Source organism: Thamnophis elegans, chromosome 4 (assembly GCF_009769535.1).
Source record: "Thamnophis elegans isolate rThaEle1 chromosome 4, rThaEle1.pri, whole genome shotgun sequence".
Classification (NCBI taxonomy): Eukaryota; Metazoa; Chordata; class Lepidosauria; order Squamata; family Colubridae; genus Thamnophis; species Thamnophis elegans.
The window spans coordinates 52,759,505-52,777,675 of NC_045544.1; the positions used below are offsets into that span (position 1 = coordinate 52,759,505).

General features: G+C 41.7%; 1 protein-coding gene across 1 annotated transcript in view; it reads left to right on the forward strand.

Annotated features, from left to right (window-relative positions):
* The window catches only part of SASH1 (SAM and SH3 domain containing 1), a 223,751-nt gene that overhangs the window by 179,393 nt on the left and 26,187 nt on the right, over positions 1–18,171 (forward strand). Inside the window, 2 exon segments of the mRNA XM_032216012.1 lie at positions 10,989–11,092; positions 11,094–11,133. Of these exon segments, the coding sequence (XP_032071903.1) occupies positions 10,989–11,092; positions 11,094–11,133 (144 nt within the window).

Below are 18,171 nucleotides of genomic sequence, written 5' to 3' on the forward strand. Positions count from 1 at the left end.
ATTCATCAAGAATCATAAGATACAACACTTAATGATAGTCATAGGTTACTAATAAGCAATCAAATCATACTAGGAAACAAATAAAACAATATAAATTGTAAGATACAAGCAACATGGTTATAATAAGTGGGAAGAGATAGGTACTAGGAAGAATAAGAAGAATTGTAATACAGTCTTAGTAGATAATTTGACAGTGTTGTGGGAATTAGTTGTTTAACAGAGTGATGGTATTCGGGTAAAAACTGTCCTTGTGTCTTGTTCTGGTGTGCAGTGCCCTATAGCGTCGTTTTGAGGGTAGAAGTTGAAATAATTTCGGTCCAGGATGTGAAAGGTCTATAGATATTTTCACAGCATTTAACATATGCTTGGGAAGAATATCACATTGAGAAAGTGTTCAATAGTGAATTGAGATGGTTACAAGTTGTTTGATAGATAATAGATAAGACTGAGCCAAGAATTCTCTTTTGAGAACTTCCAGTTTAAAATGTTGGGTTCTATTTTATTGCCCTGAATCATCTTATAGATCACCCATTTTCTTAGGGTTGCCAATCTGACTACAGGATCTGGCAGTGGGACTAAGCAGCTAAGATCATCATGTTTAGTCCTTGGAAGGACTATGCATATCACTGGTCCTGTGTGATGAACAGGAATGGACAAAATTAAACATTCCCTGGCTGTTGCCAGTTTTATGTTATTGAGTATTTATCTATTTCAACCCAAAATAATTGCAGTTCACACATAAAAATCAAAGCAGCTTTTAAAATTCATAGCCATTAATTTGTGTTGCAGAAATTAGAAATGCTCAACCAACAAATAATATGAGAAACTTGCATTTCAAGAGCATTATTTGCATTTCTTGTAGACTGCCATAATAGAAAGTTATGTCTAAAAACCTTTCTTTTTGATTTTCTGCCAATGAATTATTTATTCAAATGAACTGTGGACAGGAGAAGAGACAGGATTTAGACAGATGAAAGAGCAGGAAAAAACAAAGGAAGGAATGTTATTTATATAATGCATATATATGTTCTCTCTGCCATGTGACAAATAAATTCACCTGGAAGAGTGCAAGGGAGAATGTAGATCAAGAAAGGAAAATTGTGGAAAGCAATGCTTTTCTGATCTAATTTGGGGGATTCTCTGGGTGCCTTGAATTAAAAAAGAGGGATGGGGAGTTGATCTCATCCTTTTGTCTCTAGGTATTGCTGCCTTTTGTGCTGAATGGCAACTCATCCATGTGACTTTGTGGTGTTCACAGAATCTTATTTTGAGAAATGGTTACTGATGCATAATTTCACTCTGATACGTTAATATATTAATACAGTATTCCTTTAACATTAGGCAAGTCTTTCTCATGAATGACTGATGTTCTTTTGCTTGTTTTTTTGGAACAAAGTTTTTTCCCCCTTTCATTTCTCCCCCCCCCCCCGCCTTTGTGTATCTAGATTGGTTTTCCCTGCTCCAGGAGCCAATTTTGTGGTTTTGTTGAGCATTTGAGGATTTAGTAGGGCAGGCAAGAGAGGATTGAAATTAATCTGTGATTCCATTACTAAAACACAACCTTCTCCTGTCCAAGTGAATTCAAACCATCGAGTTCCTGAATTGCCACAGAGTGATCTCTGTATAGATGGGAAAGGGAAATGTCTCTGAAAACATTTGGACTGAATCCCCGGCCAGATGGAAAGTCTCTGGAGGGTGGGGGGTGAAACACAGCTGCAGGAAGATAGATATATAGAACACAGGCATACGAAGGAAGACTTGGCAATTCAGCAGGTTCTTGCCAGAGTTTGGAACTCCCCTGTCCACTATTTATTCTATCCATCCTTGTTTCTACTTTCATCTTTCTATTTAGGAATCTTTCTCTCTCAATCCATACTGGAACATAAAGCCATTTTATGAAACTGTTCTGAAACGGGTTCCAGAAGTGCAAAGTGAAGCATTTCTTCAGACAGCTCATTATTATTATTTTTTTGGAAATCCCTATCAGTGATATGAATGGAAAATTCACCAAAAATATATTCCAGGGTGATAGGCCTTTCCATTTTCATGCCATTGTGAACTTCTAAAGGCATCTAAATTTTGACAATATGGGACTGGGTCTGGACCAGTTTGCACCTGATTTTATCATTAATCTAAAACAGTTCTGGTTGCCTTTCATCCTAATTTTTCCCAGCATTCTTGACCATTCTCCTTTTCACTTATTGCTTTTGAGTGTCACGTAATCTTAACTACAGTAGATGTTCTTTTTTCCTATTCAGTACACATAACTTTACTTGATGGGGATATTATCACAAAATAACCCAGAAAGACAGATTATCTTATCCCAAAACCAATATTATGCTTCTCTTGGCAATCTTTGATGTTGTACTTGAGCATCATGTGACTAGATTAACATGGCCATGGGATGAAAATGTGTGTGAGGTTAGGCATGGTCAGTTAAATCTATATAGAATTTAGGCAGCCAGAAGACAATTAACCTTATAAACAAGCGTTCATCTCAGCCAAAAACCAAGAGTATTCCAAAAATTGATCTTAATAGGCAAGTGACAGATACAGGGTGTGAGATGTATTTCAAATAGCTTTTCATAACTTCCAAAATATTTAAAAGAAAGGACAAGAAAAAAGGAAAGTTAGCTGAAGAACAATATATACTGAGCAATACTGATGTAAATGAGTTTCATACAAGGAGCTTATGAGTGGGGTACAACTGTAATGTTTCTCTCCAGGAGTTGGCAGAGACATAGCTAATGGAAAATGATTGGATTATACCATTTGTGTTGCTAAATTAAAATGCATGCAAGCAGCGAAGTTGGCTTCCGGTCTGGCGTCACGCCGGAACGAGCTGCTGACAGATTCTCTGTTCAGTTCGCCCGGTCTTTGCACGAGCGTGGCCGTAATAGGCAAGGTCCCTTCGAGGTGCGAGGACCTTTGGAGAGGGGAAACTTCTGTGCGGTGGAGGGTGAAAGGCGATCTCCCCCCACGAAGCAAGAGGCTCCCTCAGAGTTCGTGCAAAAGAGGTCGGCTGATTAATGGCCGACCAGAAGTCGTGACTGCCAGCCACTAATAAGGAAGGGAGAGACAGCAGCAGGGAACATAGCGGATCGAATGACGGTAATCACAAGATCTGATTTAAAAGCCTAAATCTAAAAGATAAACAACTTAACTGCAATAAATACAGATACGTGTGTGGGCGCATTTATCTGAAGCGGCTAGTAAAGACAAACAGGAAACTTTTGTGAAAGCTGATTGACGGAGTGGATAGAGGAAGACTGAGGCTTTGGACTATTTAAATTTGAGGATTAACGGAGGATGAGACGGAGGAGAGAAAGACAGTCAGCTGGATTTGCCTGCCTGGGAAAAAGGGAAAAAGCTTAATCACAAGGGTTTGAACCAACTTTAAATCACTAAGTACGCGGTGTCATATTACAGCCAGAGACAGCAGAAGGAAAACACTACACTGACAACAGGAAGAGATTGATGGGTGAGTTCTAAATACTTCCTGGCCTCTCCTGCACCCTGTCGTATCACGCTGAAACGTTTCTCTTCCTGACTCTCCCAGATACTATAGAATTAATTGAGCCTATATTTCACAGCCCTGCTCCAGCTTAATTACCTTGTATGTACCCCGGGCTCTGTATAACTACCCAAACAGCATTCAGAAGGTACTAGACTTACACCTTAAAGGGGAAGAGCTGAATCAAAGCAAATGGCAACAAAAACAGTAACTTTAATTAAAGGGAGTAAAAAGCAAACTCCCCTATCTACCCCGGTGAGGGAAAAGTCCCCTGAGGGCAGGCAAACGGGAGATAAGGCAGCCCCAACCCTACAAGACCAGGTGGTAACAATGGACTCCCTACAAGAGGCAATATTGAAGATGGGTGAAAGTGTCACCAAAGGCCTGGAGGGAGTAAAGAATGAAATGCATGAAGTAAGAAACAATATGGGAAAAATTGAGGAACGTATAGGAGTAATACAAACAGCGCTGCTGAAAAATGAGCAGGAAATTCAAATTCAAAATGTTAATGAGCCAAGGTGGCGCAGTGGTTAAATGCAGCACTGCAGGCTGACTGCTAGATCAGCAGTTCAGCGGTTCAAATCTCACCGGCTCAGGGTTGACTCAGCCTTCCATCCTTCCGAGGTGGGTAAAATGAGGACCCGGATTGTTGTTGGGGGCAATATGCTGACTCTGTAAACCGCTTAGAGAGGGCTGAAAGCCCTATGAAGCGGTATATAAGTCTACTGTTATTATTATTGTTATTATTATTAAGGGGAGAACGGAAATAGCGGAAAAAAGGATAGACAAAGTAGAGGACAATCTGGAATCTATAAACTCAAGCCTGGAGGAGGCCATCCTCCAGCTAGAATTAGAGCGATCAGCATATTATTTAAGACTACAAAACGTGGAGGAAGCAAAAGATGAAAACCTCCGGGAGCTGATTGGAGAAATCCTGGGATTAGTCCTCGACAGGCCGAAAAAAGAGGTTATTAACGAACTGGACGAAGCCTATAGAGTCAATACAGGCTTCGCGAGACGCCACCGGCTGCCGAGGGAGATCCATGTGAGGGTGTTGAGAAGGCAGCTGAGAGAGGACATTCTAAGTACAATAAGAGGGGACTCTCTAACATACAAGGGTAAAGAAATTCTCATCTTAAAACAGACTCCACGGAGAGTCAGAGAGAAGAGAAGGAAATACAACTTCCTCTCCACACGTTTAAACAGAGACAGAATCCAGTTCAGATGGCTCCTTCCAGAAGGAATGTTGATAACATGGAGGGAAAAGAAATACCGGATAGATACCTTGGCGAAAGCTCAAGAATTCCAGGAACTTTTACTAGCAGATGATGAGAGGTTTAATAAAGAAGGACTTTTAAGACAGGAGGACACTATAATTGAAACTCAACCAGAGGGGCGGGGCGCGGGAGAGGCCAGAGAGCGAGAGAGATATGGCAGAGAAGATTCGAGAGCAAGGTCACCCATCGAGACACGATCTAAAGGTGCCCTCAAAGCGAATAACGTGTAATGGAATTGAAGAATGGGAAACGAATGTACTATCAGCAAATGTAAATGGTCTTAACATAACTTCCAAAAGAAAACGTGTACTGTTGGATCTAGTGAAACAAAAGTTAGATGTAATCTGTCTTCAGGAGACTCACATTAAAGAAAAGTACAATAACCTGTTGGTCTGTCCAAAACTAGGTAAAACATTCTGCTCGTCAGCACAAACCAGAAAAAGAGGAATTGTGATGTATATAAAAGAATGGTTGAACCCCAAATTAATACATGCAGACAAAGACGGTAGGGTATTAATGGTGGAGATAATGAATGGTGGGGAAAAAATTTTACTAGTTGGAATTTATTCCCCAAACCAAAAACAAGAGAGATTTTATGTTAATCTATATAAGAGGATAAATGAAATAGAGTGGCAAAATATATGTATTCTAGGGGATTTCAACGCTATAGCAGACAGTAAGATGGACTATAAGGGTACACACAAGAAAAGTACAAGAAGGAAACTACCGTCTGCCTATGTAAATATGGTGAAGGAATTAGATCTTTATGATGTCTGGCGAACAATGAATGACAAGATGCAACAGTACACGTTTTACTCCCATCCACATAATTCATGGTCCCGTATCGACATGGTTTGGTCAAACTCGGAACTACTCATGGATACTGTAAATATTGAAATAACAACCAACAAATGGGCCGACCACCACCCAGTCTTATGACAATGGAAAGGGAAGGCAAGGATAAAAGCTAGGTGGACATTAAACCAGAACATACTACAAGAGAAACAATTTGTACAACAAATAGAAAAGGAATTGGGCTACTTCTTTAAAGAAAACTGTAAAGAGCAGACCTCAATACAAAATGTTTGGGACACGATGAAGGCCAGTAAGATGGACTATAAGGGTACACACAAGAAAAGTACAAGAAGGAAACTACCGTCTGCCTATGTAAATATGGTGAAGGAATTAGATCTTTATGATGTCTGGCGAACAATGAATGACAAGATGCAACAGTACATGTTTTACTCCCATCCACATAATTCATGGTCCCGTATCGACATGGTTTGGTCAAACTCGGAACTACTCATGGATACTGTAAATATTGAAATAACAACCAACAAATGGGCCGACCACCACCCAGTCTTATGGCAATGGAAAGGGAAGGCAAGGATAAAAGCTAGGTGGACATTAAACCAGAACAAGAGAAACAATTTGTACAACAAATAGAAAAGGAATTGGGCTACTTCTTTAAAGAAAACTGTAAAGAGCAGACCTCAATACAAAATGTTTGGGACACGATGAAGGCAGTTGTGAGGGGAACATCTATAGCCTATATAATAAGAAGAAACAAAGTGCACAGGGAAAAACTTAATACACTGAACAAAGAATTAAGAGAGACGGAACTGCTGACCCAGAAAGAGCCAGAAAACAGTAGACACAGGGAAAAAGGAGAGTTAATTAAACACCAAATAAATTTGATCTCTCAAGAGGAAATAGCACAAAACATTAAGAGAATGAAGCAGAATTATTTTGAACATGCAAATAAAACTGGGAGATGGTTGGCCCACAAAATAAGAAAGGAGAAGGTCAAAAGAATTATTAAACAATTGTGTGACGAGGAGGGGAATTTGAAACAAGAAATAGGAGAAAAGAAAAAGATCGTACAGAACTATTATAGGAAACTATATAAACAAGACGAAATTAGTGAACAGGACATTAGAAAATACCTTATAAAGCAGAAACTTCCAGTCTTGTCGGAGGAGATGAGAGAGATGCTCGATAAAGAAATTACACAAGAAGAACTGAAAAAGGCCATTCAAAAACAAAAAAACAATAAAACACCTGGGCCGGATGGGCTTCCGTCGGAAATATATAAAAAACTTCAAAATACCATGGAAGACAAATTATTAGAACTATGTAATGAGGCACTACAAAATGGTAGGGTCCCAAAATCATGGGGGGAAGCTTACATCACCCTAATACCAAAGGAAGAGGCGGACAGTAGCAAGGTCCAAAATTACAGACCCATATCCCTGTTAAACGCAGATTACAAAATTTTTGTTTCAATATTGGCGGAAAGACTAAAAATAATATTAAATCAAAGTATCCATTCGGATCAAAACGGCTTTCTCCCAAAAAGACATATTAGAAACAATACAAGAATAATAATTGATACCCTGGAATTCTATGAAACAAGATCCGAGAAACAACTCGCATTAATTTTTGTCGACGGCCAGAAAGCCTTTGATAATCTAGATTGGAACTTTCTAACCACTCAACTAAAAATGATGAAATTTGGCGACAAATTCATTAAGATTATAGAATCTATATATTCACGGCAATCTGCAAATATCATAGTCAACGGGGAACTAACGGAGAGGATACAAATTGGAAAGGGTGTTAGACAAGGGTGCCCGCTCTCCCCACTACTATTTATTATGTCACTAGAGGTTCTTTTAAATCGGATAAGATCAAATCAGGAAATTAGGGGCTTGACCATAAAAAAAGAGCAATACAAAGTACAGGCCTTCGCGGATGACATGGTCTTTATCGTGGAAGACCCCTTACTTTCAGGACCGAATTTGATGAAGGACATTGAGAACTTTGGGTGTGTGGCCGGTTTAAAAATAAACAAGGAAAAAACAAAAATGATTATAAAAAACTTTCCCAAAAACCAGATTGGAGAACTAGAGAAAACAATGGAATTAAAGGTAACTAAAAAAATTAAGTATTTAGGGATCTGGCTGTCTGCGAAATGCTCTTCCATAAAAGAAGACAACTATGATAAGTTGTTACAGAATACTCAAAAGGACTTAAAAACCTGGTCAAAACTACAATTATCACTGATGGGAAGAGTCGCAGTAATTAAAATGAATGTTTTGCCAAAAATCCTCTACCTATTTCAAACGGCACCGGTCAAGTTAGGGAAAAAATTTTATAATGATTTGGACAAAACGATTCGAAACTTTATATGGAATGGTAAAAAGCCCAGAATAAAATATATGCATCTGCAGGATAAAAGAACTCAAGGGGGAATGGGCTTACCGGAATGGAAAACATATCATCAAGCAGCAACAACTATGTGGATAAAAGAATGGGTAATGTTAGCCAATAAAAGAATCTTAACAATAGAGGGCCACGACCTGCAATACGGGTGGCACAACTACTTATGGTGCGAGGGAAATAAAATCCACAATTACTTTAGTAGACACCATTTAAGGGGGGTATTAATTAAGGACTGGCTGGAAATTAGAAGGAGATACTACACGCAACTACCTAAATGGATATCTCCGACGGAAGCCCTGATATACCTGAATTTGATAAATCTGGATAAAATTGTTACCTACCAACAGTTGCTAGACGACCAAAACAAACTAAATCCCAGGGAAAATTTGGCTGATAAGGGAATAAACATCGATTGGTGGCCATATCTTCAAATTCAGAACAAACACAAATTCGATCTAGCACAACCCGGCTTCCAGAACAAGAACCAGGAATTAGATAAAATTTTAATTGGCCCAGATGAGAAACTAATTTCAAAAATATACAACTGCTTACTGATTCGAAAAACGGAAGCAGAAAGAGTAAAAGAAGTCATGGTAACCTGGGCCCAAAACATCGGCCACACAATAGACCTAGACGACTGGGAAAGAGTCTGGGAATGGAACCTAAAATTGACAAAATCGACGGCCTATAAAGAAAATATATATAAAATGTTCTACCGCTGGCATCTCCCACCGACAAGACTGGCGAAAATGTCTTCAAAAGTTTCGGCCATATGCTGGAAATGTAAAACAGTGCTGGGCACGTTCTACCATATGTGGTGGACGTGTCCGGTTGCCAAAGCGTATTGGAAGCAAATACTAGGATGGCTGAATGGAATCTTGTCAATTAAACTATGTCTTAAGCCGGAAACTTTCTTATTAGGGATAATAGATCAAAAAATATGCAAATCTAATCAATACCTCCTAGTCCATATTCTGACAGCGTCAAGGATTGTTTACGCACAGTGCTGGAAGAGTGAAAATGCCCCCACCAACACTATGGTGATGAATAAAATTTTAGAACTAGCAGAAATGAACAGATTGACGATGCGAATTAACGACAAAGAAAATACAGACTTTTATACAGTCTGGGAGAAGCTGTACAAATGGCTTGATGAGTCAGTGAAGACTTAGACACAAAAAGAGATAGCTGACTAACCTAATACCATTAAACCAATAACTCAAATGAACAATATACAACAACTGAGAGATAAGCGAAAGGAGAAATGTATTAGGGGTGAGAACCCACTGTCGAGCAATTTGGTTAGACCACAATATTGGGAAAACTTAAAAAAGCTGATAGGAAATCCGCTATAACTACCTGCTTGGAATTAGCAATTAAACTTCATTTTAGATGAGGCGAGAGGATTTACAATCCTTGCCTCCTTAAGCAAGGAAAGGAAAAGAGAACCAGGTTGTCCTCAGCAGAGGAAAATATGTTAATGTAACAAAGGTTAGAGGGGAGGGGAGGAGGATAGTAGGGAAGTCAGGATGGAGAGGAGAAAGGAGAGGAACAGGAAAGGCAGAAGAAGGGGGGAAGGATAAGGAGGAGGAAGAGAAAGAAGAGAAGGGAAAGAAGGTGGGAAGAAAGAAGGAGAGAAGAAAGAGAAGAAACCGGGGGAGGAAGGAGGGAGGGAAGAGGAGAGGGTAGTAAAGAGGGAAAGAGGGAGGGAAAGAAAGAGAGAAGGAGAGTTGAAAGGAAGGAAGGAAGGAGGGAGGAAAGGAGGGAGACTAAGAGAAAAGGAAAGAGGAGGGAAAGAGGAAGGGAAGGAGGAAAGGTATGTGAGAAGGAGGGGGGGACCGAGGGAGGGAAAGGAGGGGGAAGGAAAGGAGGAAAGGAGAAAAGAAAGGAGGGAAGGCAGGGGAGAAGGAAGTAAGGGGGGAGGGAAGAAAAGGGTATGGAAAGAAGAAATGAGGGAAGAGAAGAGGGAGGGAAGGAATAAGATACCTAACCTTTGATGTTTATAATGATTGATAGTCTGGGAATCTCGAAATGTAGTTGTATTGTTTTTTACAAGTTATGGATGTTATATTTTCTTTTTACCCATAAAATCTTTTAAAAATTTTTTTAAAAAATGCATGCAAGCAGGAATTATTGTTATTTAGCATTCTGCCTATAAGTATAACATTAAAATCGATATAGGTGGCTAAGTTGAATATATTGGCTGTGTGGTGACATTTGTCCCACTTAGTATATAGTGGTTATTCTGGCTCAATGCCCAGCAGAATTGTTATACTACATGGTTTGAACAATTACTCACAATGACATTTTTAAGTGATGGCTTAAGAATTGGAAGACAAGCATCATAGGGTAGTCAACATGTAATACTAACTCCCCTTCTTCCGTTATTTATCCACTAAGAAGAATTTCAAGGAAAACATTACAAATATTGTCAAAGGGAAATCCACTCAGTCCACCAGGATGGGAAGGCAGAGCATGTTATGACTCCTATTGATTAGAAATGTACATCTGATGGGACCATGAAGAAGGGCCTTCTTGGTGGTAGCTCCTTCTTTATGGAACATCATTCCCCCTGAGCTCCAGTTGGCCTCCCATCCGTTCCTGTTCTGAAAGACCCTAAAAATGTGACTTTGCCAGCAGGCCTAGGGACCATGAATGGAGATGGAGCTGCTTCAAGTGGCTGATTTGATTATATTGTGCTGCCATGCCGAACGGGGTGTGTCTGTGGTGATATTTTAATGGGTTTTTATTATATGGTGGATTTTTTAAAAAAAATTGTTGTAAGCCGCCTGGAGTGACCTATCTGTGAGTTAGTCAACTATATAACTATTGTTTAATAAATAAGTAAATAAATAATATATTTTGGGAATCTGCAATTTGAACAATCTTTGTAAGGTACGCCAAGTGTGATAATGGCACAGAAGGATAAGATGGGAAGCTGCTCTTTGTTTCAACTTCCCTTCTTTTTACAGGGAAATGATGGTGATTTTGTCTACAAAGAGGTGATCAAATCTCCTTCGACTTCCCGCATATCCCTGGGTAAGAAGGTGAAATCGTAAAAGAAACCATGAAGAAAAGATGTCTAAAAAATACAGCAGCAGCAACTTGTCAGAGCAGGTATGCCCGTTTGTTTGTTCTTGTTGTTTGAAAATGAAATCACTTCTCGAGACTCTTTTGAGTACCTCATGAAAGGTACAACAGCATTTACTTGAGAAAACTCCCCAGGGGTGTCATGTACCTAACCAATTCCGGAGGCCCTTTCAAAACTAGTTACCGTGAATAGAGCCTCAATAAAATCATAAAAGGAAGGTAAGATTGAGTTAGCACAGTAAAAATGTACAATTTCATTTGATAAGCGGTGGTAGTTTCCCATGTTATAAAGAATGACTGAGTTATATATATCTGAGCAAGTCTCTAATGTTGTCAAAACACAAGGAACATCTAAATCGAGAGTCTCTAACCTTTTTTGAGTTAGTGGAACACTTTGGATACTTTCAAATAAAGAGCATGAAGGGTATTTTCCTCCAATGATTCCCAAGAGGTCTCTGGTCAGTCTCTGGTCAGTTTACCAGAAGCCAAACCCCTCACTGGACTGCACATTATTTTATAAATCCCTTGGGGCCTGCTGGATACCTTCAGTTTGTGCTTTCCTCTATAACATGTTCGTTCTCATTGATTTTTTTTTTCAATAAAAGATAGAAACATGGATTACAAAGAACTTCCGATGCCAAGAAATATGGCTGAGGAACATAGGGGGCGGGGGGAGCTCCAGGATCCAAAACATAGCACTATGCCCTTTACAACAAGCATTCCAAAGGAAAAGCTTGAAAATCCTTGGAAATATAACTTTGCACTTACTTGATTAAATGTATTTTGTCCCTGTGACCAGAAAAAAGTTACTTTCATTTTAAGGAAAGTAGCAGAAATATTGCTCACTAACATACTTTCTCATTATTTATCTCCCTCTTCCATATTAGCATAAGCTTTGTATGAACTTCTTGCACCGCTGCGCAATTTTTAACTTGTATGGGGAGTGCATGTGACATGGGTGTGACTGAATGAATGAGGCCACTTTTTTATTAATCCATTATTGTTGTATTTCTGTGTTTTTAATTGCTACGTGGGGATTGCTTGGGTGAATGGATGTGTATGTCTGAGAGGACTGGGATTACAACCTGGTGCCTCCTTCACTGAGTGCTGTTGCAGAAGTGTTAGGGGGGCCAGGCCCAATCCCAGTCCTAGAATGCTTGAATCAAATGGCATGCCGGAGAGAGCGGCTGCTACGGGGGGGTGGAATGGGGACTACGGACACGGGGGTGGGCCGCAACATTATGGTCATGACGGGAGGGGCAGGTACAGCGGGAACTTCAGGGCTAGCCATTACCGGGGAAGGAGGGTTCGCTACGTCACAGCGATCCCCCCTTCCGGCCCTATTAATTCCACTCCAAGGTCAGATGGTGAGAGTTGTCAGGGCCCTGGTCTCAGGCTGCTGTTGTTAAATGCCAGGTCTGTGGTGCACAAAGCTCCCCTCGTCCAGGTCTGCCCCATCATCTAATATTAGATGAGGGGGCAGACCTGGCATGTATTACTGAAACCTGGCAGGGCCCGGAAGGAGGAGTCCCCCTCACTGAAATGTGCCCAGAGGGTTTTCAGGTGTTTCATCAGCTGCAACCCCAGGAAGGGGTGGGGGAGTGGCTATCATCATCTGAGGGTCTTTAGTTCCTCGTAGGATCCCTGCTTCGGAGCTTGTCGGGTCTGAGTCCTTGCTGGTGAAGTTGGACCTTGGCGGTCAAGTGGGCCTGTTGCTAACATACCTTCCTCCCAACAGCGTTGCATCAGCCCTCCCCTCACTCCTCAAGTCCGTAGCCGAGCTGGCGGTTGAGTTCCCCAGGCTTATGATACTGGGGGATTTCAACCTGCCTTCGCTCGGTGATCACTCTGACGGCGCGCAGGAGTTCATGGCTTCCATGACAGCCATGGACTTGACCCAAGTAATTCGGGGCCCGACTCACTCAGCGGGTCACACACTTGACCTCGTATTCCTCTTGGAGCAGTGGAGACGTGATCTAGATGTGAGGGATATTGAGATCTTGCTCTTGTCATGGTCTGATCACTTCCTACTGAGGCTTGACTTTCGGAGACCAATCCCCCACTGTAGGGAGGAGGAACCGATTAGGTGGTTCCACCCCAGGCACCTGATGGACCCTAGCGGATTTCAGACGGCGCTTGGTGTAATACCTGATGCGCTCACCCACAGTCCGATGGAGACCTTGGTTGCTGCTTGGAATACTGCAGCATCGGGGGCTCTAAACCGGATTGCAACTTACGGCCTTTCCGACGGTAGTGGATCCAGGAGGGCTCCTTGGTTCACTGAGGAACTCCAGGAGATGAAGCGCCAAAAGAGACGCCTAGAGCGCCGCTGGAGGGCCAGTAACTCTGAGTCAGACCGAGCACTGATGAGAGCCTATGTCAGAGCCTATCTTGTGGAATACGGGCGGCGAAATGTGCGCATTTTGCCGCTCTTATTGCGTCCGCTGAATCGCCGCCAGCCACCTTGTTTAGAATAACCCACTCCTTCTTGAAAGGGAGGGAAGCGGATGACCCTTTACAAGGTAGAGCTGAGGAGTTTGTTCAGTTTCTAGCGGATAAAAGTCGCTCGGATTCGGACAGACCTGGACTCCAATTGCTCAGAGCCAGCCGAGGTACCGGGGGAAGGTCTTGAGAGGAATTTATGGATTGAGTTTCAACTTGTCACGCCTGAGGAAGTGGACAAGGCCATGGGAGCGGTGAGTGCCTCCACTTGTATACTGGACCCGTGCCCCTCCTGGCTGGTCGCGAACAGCAGGGAGGTGACACGTGGCTGGATCTGGACGATAGTTAACACCTCTCTCCGGGTGGGATCCTTCCCGCTCCTTTTAAAGGCTGTGGTGGTGAGACCCCTCCTGAAGAAGCCATCCTTAGATCCAGCCATCTTGAGTAACTACCGTCCAGTGTCCAACCTCCCCTTCGTTGGGAAGGTTGTTGAGAAAGTGGTGGCCTTTCAACTCTGGCGGTCCTTGGAGGAAACCGATTATCTGGATTCCTTTCAGTCTGGATTCAGGCCTGGCTACAGCACAGAAACTGCTTTGGTGGCGCTGATCGATGATCTCTGGAGGGCCAGGGATAGGGGCCACACCTCTATCCTAGTGCTCCTTGACCTCTCAGCGGCCTTCGATACCATCGACCATGGTTCTGCGGCGGTTGCGGGAGGTGGGAGTGGGAGGCACCGTTCTTCAGTGGTTCTCCTCCTACCTCTCGGGCAGGTCGCAGTCGGTGTTGGTCGGAGGGCAGAGATCAACCCCTAGGCCCCTCTAATTATGGGGTGCCACAGGGTTCGGTCCTGTCCCCCCTCCTATTTAACATCTACATGAAGCCACTGGGTGAGATCATTCATCGGCACGGGATAAAATACCACCAATATGTGGACGATACAGAGCTGTATCTGTCCACCCGTGCCAACTCAGTGAAGCGGTTGAAGTGATGTGTCAGTGCCTGGAGGCTGTCAGGATCTGGATGGGAATGAACAAGCTTGCACTCAATCCCGACAAGACTGAGTGGCTATTGATGCTCCCTCCCAAAGATTGGCTATGTACTCCATCTCTCAGGCTGGAGGGTGAAATTATACGCCCCTCAGAAAGGGTTTGCAATTTGGGAGTCCTCCTGGATCCACAGCTGACTTTAGAACAGCATTTGTCGGCTGTGACCAGGGGGGTATTTGCCCAGGTCCGCCTGGTGCACCAATTGCGACCCTACCTGGACCGGGAGGCCTTCGAATACTCACTCACACCCTTGTGTCCTCAAGTCTGGATTACTGTAACACACTCTACATGGGGCTGCCTTGAAGAGTATTCGGAGACTTCAGCTTGTCCAGAACACAGCCGCGCGAGCGATTGCGGGTGCACCTCGTTACACCCACGTGACACCTATCCCCCGTGAGCTGCACTGGCTGCCTATTGGGCTCCGGACACGCTTCAAGGTGCTAGTCGTTACTTTTAAAGCCCTACATGGTATCGGACCTGGGTACTTGAGAGACCTCCTCCTGCCAATTACCTCCCTAAGACCGATTAGATCCCACAGATTAGGCCTCCTCCGAATTCCATCTTCCAGCCAGTGCCGACTGGCAAACCCCCGGGGGAGGGCCTTCTCTGTGGCTATTCCAGCCCTCTGGAACGATCTCCCTGTGGAGATCCGGACCCTCACCACCCTCCAGGCTTTCCGTAAAGCCATGAAGACCTGGTTGTTCCGGCAGGCCTGGGGCTGATGGATTTCCAGCCCCACTTGAAAGGTTGTGATTGTTGTTGTTTTTTACTTTGTTTGTCTTTTGTCCTATTTGTACCCCTTCCCACCTTTGCCCGAGTCCCTTGGGAGTGGGGCGGCATACAAATTAAATAAACATTCAAACATTCAAACATTATTTAAATGTGGAATATAATAGCAGTTTAGAACATACGATCTATAGTAACTAAAGATATATTAACATACAAATGTTGTTTAAAAGTACCCATTAAGAATATAAAACTAATGGATAATTACAAGGAACATTAAGCTGGATATATTGTCCAGAAAAATCTTGCATTGTATCTTTTATATGATTTCATCATCTTTTAATTGATTTAAGAAAATTCCAATATGTAGTATAAATATCTGTAACTGCATCATGCTTATTAGTTCTTGATTACAAATACTCATTCCATGAATTTAATTCATTGAAAATGAATAGTACTTTTTATAGGTCACCTAACATTTTAGGATAGAAAGGCAGTTTATATGAAAAATACATAGCTGTATGCAGCAGTGGGTTTCACATTTGTTACCATCGGTTTGCCGTGTGCCGCTTTGCGGCGTGCACGTGCCCCTCTCCACGCACGCGCCTGGCTTCCATGCATGCGCTTTGCTCACACGCCTTCCGCACATGCACCGGCCTCAGAAACTAAATAGGAAGCAAAGAACCAAGGCAGGTGAGCGGGCCCCCACCAACGATTTCTACTACCAGTTCGGGCGAACTGGTCCAAACTGGCTGAATACCACCTCTGATTGGATGTATGAAGTCAAATAAGAAACAGGTAGCCATAAACTACGTAAACATTCTGCCCTGTTAGGAATGATATGTCAACTTCTAAATAGAGAGATCATTAAATTTGATCATGGAAAGCAACCTGCGCTCTTGATATCTGTGCAATATGAAGGCCTTCATGAACTTATCTGAGTAGCCCGTGGGTCCAAAAAGGAATTCAGCAACTTTTTAAATGAGCCTAGTATGCTGAATGGATAAAAACACATTTTTCCTTACAATACGCTCAATTCTGTTTTACAGAGATCTATGATAATCGTTGATTCCTTTCAAACTCTCTTTTCAATTTTCCCTGTCTGAAATAAAATCGTTTTTCCAAGCTTGTTGCTTTTGGCAAATTTCATTCAATTTAGTTTGGGAGGCTGTCAAAACAGCCAACACTTTTTATTGTTTTTTTTCATTAGTCTTTCCACTTCAACTACAGTATAAACATAACAAGTCATTTGGCATCAGCTGGGAAAGTGGTTAATATTGACAAATATCGCCCTCTAGAGCCCTGTCAAATAATCCAGTTGCTATAGTAGGCCATTATATTTTGCCTGAATATAATGTATATTATATTCAGGAGTAGAAGAATACTGATCTTTGATACCCGAAGCAATCTTAATGTGTTCGTGTTCTCTGAGATACCTTTATATTGCCAAGCTAAATTCAGTCCCTCGCTCTTATCTGTAATGATATAGGACAGATTTCAAGGCAGAAAGGCTCCGTGGAGGTACAATTCCCAACTTTTATTGGGAATTTGGATCTGCAAGTTGCTGCAACCAAACAAAAAAAATCAATAGTTTGTGGCTCTATACAGGAACAAAGCAGTCCTCATATCCATCCTGATATGGGTCTTTGTTGTATAGCATAGGACCATCACAGTAATGCCAGACTTCCCGCAGAAAACAAAGCCATTCGTTGTCATGTTGGCTGTTGCAGTGCAAATAACAAATGGCCTAGCTGGATTCTGGCATTGACCACTGTCCCATTATAGCAAAATGTTTGCAAAGAAATCTTTCTTCTGTTATAGAAATCCTGATTCCTGGCCATGTTGTTAATTTTAGTTAAAGAAAAACAAATGTGACAACCTCAAGTATTATACAGGTAGTCCTCAATTTATGACCACAATTGAGACCAAAATTTCTAAGCAAGACAGTTGTTAAGGGAGTTTTGCCTCATTTTATGACCTTTGCCACAGTCATTAAGTGAAACACTGCTGTTAAGTTAGCAACACGGTGGTTAATTAATCTGGCTTCCCCGTTGATTTTGTCTGTCAGAAGATCACACAACTTGATCAAATTTACCCTGGGACACTGCAACCAGCAGAAATACAAGTCAGTTGCTAAGCTTCTGAATTTTGATCACTTGACCATGGGAATGCTGCAACAGTCATAAATTTGAAACAGTCATAAGTCAATTTTTCAGTCATGTTGTAACTTCAAACAGTCACTAAATGAACTGTTGTAAATTGAGGACTATCTGTATATCAAAAGAAAATGCGATTGCTAACAGCGTATTTATGTTATCCATTTTTTTAAATTTCTAAATCTCAGCCTTTCAGAGAAGTTAATATTTCTTCATATCTTTTAGCAAAGCAGAACCTATTATAAAATGCATTTAGCTATGTGCGCATACTAAAATAGAATACCTTGTTCTATATCCAAAGCCAGTTTGAAAAATGGAATGCTTTAAAATGTTACTTTGATTTTATTTTAAGCATAAGAACATAACCCAAAGTGCTGTGATTAGGAAGGATGATCTTCTCTAAGACTATCATACCAACTGCTCATAATCCCCTCAGATAGATAGTTTGAGATGAAGATGTTTGTTACGTTTAAAAACTCCCCTCAAGACTATACAGTAAGGAAAACAATCATATTTCTAGAGCGTTATTTGGCTGGCAAAAATGATTTTTAATCCCCTCCTTTCCAAGCCTCCCAAATCTGCAGAAAATTGATCTCCTGAAGCAACTTTCAGAAATTCGTGCAAAGATCATGGGTAGCCATAGGAAGGAGAAATTCTGTCAAAAGAGAAATTCATACGTACAGTATATTGATATA